The sequence below is a fragment of the Miniopterus schreibersii genome, assembly GCF_964146895.1.
Source record: "Miniopterus schreibersii genome assembly, chromosome: 1".
Classification (NCBI taxonomy): Eukaryota; Metazoa; Chordata; class Mammalia; order Chiroptera; family Miniopteridae; genus Miniopterus; species Miniopterus schreibersii.
In genome coordinates, this window is record NC_138101.1 from 53,615,758 (window position 1) to 53,621,757 (window position 6,000).

At 36.0% G+C, this 6,000-nt stretch overlaps 1 protein-coding gene across 1 annotated transcript in view; it reads left to right on the forward strand.

Moving 5' to 3' along the window:
* Nucleotides 1-5,669, forward strand: part of MMRN1 (multimerin 1) — a 47,509-nt gene extending 41,840 nt beyond the window's left edge. Inside the window, exons 7-8 of the mRNA XM_081140602.1 lie at nucleotides 3,390-3,536; nucleotides 4,715-5,669. Of these exons, the coding sequence (XP_080996728.1) occupies nucleotides 3,390-3,536; nucleotides 4,715-5,136 (569 nt within the window). The 3' untranslated portion in view covers nucleotides 5,137-5,669. The remainder of the gene's footprint in view (nucleotides 1-3,389; nucleotides 3,537-4,714) is intronic.
* The last annotated feature ends 331 nt before the right edge of the window (nucleotides 5,670-6,000 follow it).

Consider the following 6,000-nt stretch of genomic DNA (forward strand, 5'->3'; position numbering starts at 1 on the left):
TATGTAAGGTAATTTCTTTTTGACAACTGTTACCATAGCTTGCTCTGATTAAACTCAATTCACACCATGTCCAGTTCTGGGAACCATAGGCTTAATTTTAGGAACTGTTATGTGGACTATTTTGGCAGGGACTTAGAGGCCAGAGGTATCTAAAACATCAAGGAAGGCAAGGAACTTAAAACACAAGCAGCAGAAGCGGGTGCAGAGCAGTGGGCGAGGCACCCCGGACAGATAATCTGCAGGCCAGATGACGGAGGTCCTGGAAGGCAAACCGCGTGGTCAGCAAGTTTGAGCTCCTACAGCAATGAGGAGACATGCAGGCCCCAGTTAGACGCAAGTGAATTTTTACTCCAGGTGAATGACCCTACAAAGGAATTGAAATAAAGGGCAAAATGGCACCCTCTGAAGTGGCTCGGAGAAGAGCAAGGCAAGACCCCGTTTCTAGAGGTAATGGAACACATGCAGCGTGCCCCCTGAACAGTAAGGAGAAGGCGAGGGCCCAGCTCCTGGAGAATCGCAGCAGAGCCAACAGCAGCGCGGATTTCTTAGTTTCTGAAATCTGCCTGCCGAGAGCAGGTTCGACCCCTGATTCATGGGCAGGGGAGAGTCTACAGGGGACAGCGGCGTTTTCCCATCTTGGGAAATAAGAATTACAGAGCTAATCAGGCTACCTAAATGATTCAATATTCCCTCAACTCCACTGCACAGTTGATTCATTCCTAGTGAAACATAAATTAAATACTATTCTGTGAGTTGATCACTATGCTAGATTCAGAGAATGTGAAAACAGATGAAGCCACTGCTTTGACATAAAGAATTCACATTTGCCCAGTCGGGCGTGGCTCAGCGGCTGAGCATCGACCTGGGATCCAGGAGATCGAGGTTCGATTCCCGGTCAGGGCACAGGCCCGGGTTGCGGGCTCGGTCCCCAGTGCGGGAGGCAACCGACCAATGACAACTCTCTCATCGATGTTTCTCTCTCTCTCTCCCTCTCTCTGAAATCAATAAAGATATATTTTAAGAAAAGAATTCACATTTTTATAGGTAATGGGAAATCATTAAAGATTTAAAAACTAGCAAGTAATGGGCTTGGTTTTAGAATGATAACAAACAGCAAACGGGTTTAGTAACCTATTCACATGGCTGAGAAACAATGTTTACAAAATGTAGGCTGATTTAAAACATTTGTTAAAAGATATTACATGTGTAACATTTTTATATGTACTTTAGTTGGGAAAATACTTTATGGGTCATTGTAGAAAATTTAAATTAGTTTCTACCTGCATAAATAATATATATTTTCCTTGCCAAAAATTTGAATAATACAGGCATAAAATTTGGTCACATTTTATGTGAAATTGAATTATTTAAATATGAAGTAGAATGTATATAAAGTATTTATAGGTTGCACTTTCTGAGAAAAATGTTAAACAATGCAAATAATCCTAAATTTAAAAATCATTGAAATGAGTGGATTGTAAAGTGTGTACACTGTTGCCACAGCGTGGTGCCAAAGTGATAACTGTGGCCAGTAATGTAAGTATTCTTCCAACCTATTCTCTGTATTTACATGATTATGTTTTACATTTGTAACCATATTCATAATTTGAGGCTTTCTAAATAAGTGAAACTATTCTATATCTAATGTGTGAACTGGAACTTACTGTTTTCAGTCAATCAAATGTGCCGGGTATCTACCTCATCCTTTAACAGCTGTCTAATATTATTTAGTGAAAAGATACTGTAATTCATTTAACAAGTCCCACATCAATGGTCATTAGGTGCCTTAACAATTGTCCACTAAGGCAAATGATGTCATAAAGAATATTCTTGGACAATTATCTTTGTATACATAAGAAATGTGTCTGGAATATATATTTTACCAGGTAAAATTTCTGGTTCAAAGCAAATGAACCTTTTATATTCTAATAAATATGGTGCAATTGTCCTATTTAAAGGTTCTAACAATTTAAACTCTAACCAACATTGTATGAGAATGCTCTTTTTCTCCCGTATTGCCATGATGGAATGTTTTGTATCTTTTTTTAAATCATTTTTAATTTTTCAATTACAGTTGACATACAATATTATATTAGTCCCAGGTGTACACCCCTATGATTAGACATTATGAAACTTATTAAGTGATCATCCCGAGAAATCTCATATCCATCTGACACCATACAGTTATTAGAATATTATTGACTATATTCCCTATACTGTACTTTACACCCCCGTGACTACACTGTAACTACTAATTTGTACTTCTAAATCCCATCACTTTCTCACCCATCCCTCCAAACCCCCTGCCATCTGGCAACTGTCAAAATATTCTCTGTGTCTGTGAGTCTGTTTCTGTTCTGTTTGTTCATTTATTTTTACTTTTAGATTCAGTTGTTGATAGATATGTATTTATTGCCGTTTTATTGTTCATATTTTTTATCTTCTTCCTCTAAAAGAAGACCCTTTAACATTTCATGTTTTCTATCTTTTAAATGTTGACACCTCATATAAAAACGTTGGTGGAGGTAATTTACCATTCCTTCATTAGTAGTGAGGTTGACTAATTTTTAAAATTTTTCATGAGCGTTCATGTTTTTGTTCAGTGATTTGCCAGCGGATATCATTTGCTTATTTTTTTACTTTTTTTGAGGGGTTACATTTTTTGTTGTTGTTTTGGATTCGTCAGAACTTTTCACATATTATGGATATAGTCATTAGATTGTTGTGTCTATTGTTTTGTTTTCTCTTAATTTGTCACTTATCTTCGAATTTTGATAATGGTGGCTTTTATTGCAAATGAGTTTTAATTTTTTTTATAGTCAAACAAGGATTTTTCTATTATAGCTTCTGGTTTCTGTTTTGTTTTGCTTTGCTTTGAAAGAGTTTTCCAAAATTTTAAATCTCTACATAGATATATTTTTTATTTGACTGTAGTGCAATTATATGAGGTTTTTTTTTAATATTTAGTACTTTTGTACATGTGGAATTTATGTTTTTATGGATATCCAATTACCTGAGCACAATGTATTGAATAGATATTTTGCTTTTCCAATTATTTGAAATATTACCTTTATCATGTACCAGTTCCAAACATACATGATTCTGTGATCAGATATCCTGCACTGTTCTACAGCTGACCAAAATATTTATATTTCCGCACAAATAAATGCAATAGATCACAGAATTATTCCCACTTCCAAGAATCAAGAAAGAGAGCTCTGAGAGTTAAGGGACTTGCATGAAGTCCTGTGACTACACTGGTGACCCACCTGGACCTGGGAACCCATTTTTCTTATTTCTTAGTATTTTTTTCTCACTCTGCTGCAAAGTATGATTGAAGCCATCAGAAAACAGGTCACTTTTATCATGTTTTCCTGATTCTTTTTCAGTAACAGAGGAAGTGTGTAGCAGGTCCCCCTGCGAGAACGGGGGCACATGTATAAGTGGGAGAACCAGCTTTATCTGTGCTTGCCGACACCCCTTCACTGGCCACAACTGCACTGTCAAACTGGTGGAAGAAAATGCCTTAGCTCCAGGTACGAAAATGCACGCATCCTTGGGCTTGTTCAAGGTCGTATGCAGAAAACATTTTGAAAATATTTACAAGTGAATATTTAAGCCTGCTTCATCGGGGCTCACTGGAGGATTAATTCCTTCTACTTCTGAAACTTATTGAATAATGCACGTGATTTAGAAGTGAAAATGTCTTTTTGTCAGGTACATTCATATTGATGTTCACTTGTTGAAATTTTTAATATTGGTATAAGAGAGGCAGGCTTTTTTCCCCTGTGCATCCTAAAAGGAAAATTCTATCTCTTTAAACTCTTATCTCCATAAAGTTGTTAAACAGTACAACTTTGATTCGTCTCAGATATGGTCATTTAGATGAAGCTTTCCTAAGTGCTTACCAGCAAAGCTTACTTTCCATGAAGGTCGAGCTAATAATAGTGCCATTTGACTGGGTAAGGACTGGTCGAAGATGTCTTTTTTTGTGTCCATTTACCTTTGTAATGATTGGTTGCTATAAATTTACTTTGAGTGTGCCATTTCTGATTTTTTTGTACAAGAAAATATATGCAACACTTAAAATGTATTCTCTTTAATGAGAGCAAAAAAACCTACTTCAAATCAGGTTTTTAATATGCTGCACAGTGAAAAGGACATTTTTTAGTCTATTTTTGAATCTCAGCCTTTGTTAGTGCGTTTGGCATTAATTACATAGAAAATTCCTTTTGTCTACTTCTCTGTAGTGCATATGACTTCATTTGGTTTCCATTTAGCCTCTAGAAACTGTTTGACAAGGTGTTGGGGAAATTGTTTCCACATCATGTCAGCTTCAATTCCTTCAAGGGGCTTTAAAGCATTCTGGCAAACCATAATAATCACCGAGCGCTTTGAATTCCTTTGTCTCTGGAGAGATCAAAGCAATATGCAAATTAATCTTTGAGGCATTTTTGTGAGAGAGTTAAAATGTTATTATCATTGTGTCCTGATTTCAATGGAGAAACTGAGGCTCAGAGATGCTGTGATTTCGGGTAACTCAGCCAAGAGACGAGGCAGGCCTCCAGGCACACCTGCCCTTGTTAAATAAGATGAATGACCTTTGCCTTCTGCTAATCCTCTTTGTAACTGAGACGAAATGATAAAGATATGAGGAAAGGCAAAACAAGAGAAAAACATACAAATTAACTCTCTTCATTTTTTCCTTTAACAGATTTTTCCAAAGGATCTTACAGATACGCACCTATGGTGGCATTTTTTGCCTCTCACACATACGGAATGACTGCCCCTGGTCCTATTCTATTTAATAACTTGGATGTCAATTATGGATCTTCATATACTCCAAGAACTGGAAAATTCAGAATTCCGTATCTTGGGGTGTATGTTTTTAAGTACACCATTGAGTCACTAAGTCCTCATATCTCTGGGTTTTTAGTGGTTGATGGAAGAGACAAGCTCACATTTGAGTCTGAAAATATTAACAGTGAAGCACATTGCGATAGGGTGTTGACTGGGGATGCCTTATTGGAATTAAATTATGGGCAGGAAGTGTGGCTACGACTTGTCAAAGGCACAATTCCAGCCAAATTTCCCCCAGCCACTACATTTAGCGGCTACTTGTTATACCGAACATAAATTAGCATGAAAGGCAGACTCGCACCCCTGCTGAGAAGCTGCCAGTGTTTTTACTTACCTTTGCATGCACATCTGCTCTGTTTTTAGTTTTTCTACACAACATGAAAATCAACTTCTTTTTTAATCTGAGTAAGGCTGAAAATTTATTTCATAAAATTATTGGAATATCTTTTAGATAACCTGAATATGAGGGTATTCTTGCTCCTAAAAAGATTCAGTGGCACAGAAGAAAAAGCGCATGTGCTAACATAACTATTTTTTTCTCATGTTAAGTCATTTCAATCTAAGGTAATATAAATTGGTAATGACTCAATATTGTCAGTCACAGCAGTCTTTCCAATAAAACATTAACTTGTGTTATACTCTGCATACATAAATATTAACATATTTCTTGAATTCACATATTCAAATAAATTACTCTAAGATCAAGAAGTGTTTTTTTTAATTTTGATATTTACTATTTACTGTTGATCAATTTTATATATTAAAATTTTCATATATAATAAAAATTAAGAAAGTTGAGTTTGACACTTGAAATGTGCTTAACTATTTCTGTAATTTGAGGATAAAGTAATTTGAGGACAAATATTTGAACATTTACACCCAAGTCTAAGGATATATAAGTGGATCTGTTACTTGTCTCCGTCACATAATATCTGTAGGGGAAAAATAAAACCTTTCTCATGAGTGTCTTTCTGCAACAGGCCATTCACACCTGCCTGGGTTTTTATGCAGGGTACAGAATATTCTGAAGTAATGCTATAATTTATGGGATGTTCACTATGCTCAGATTCTCTTCTAAGAAATTTACATGTGATATCTCATTGATCCCTAACAAAGACTCTTATAAGATGGGTATTACTG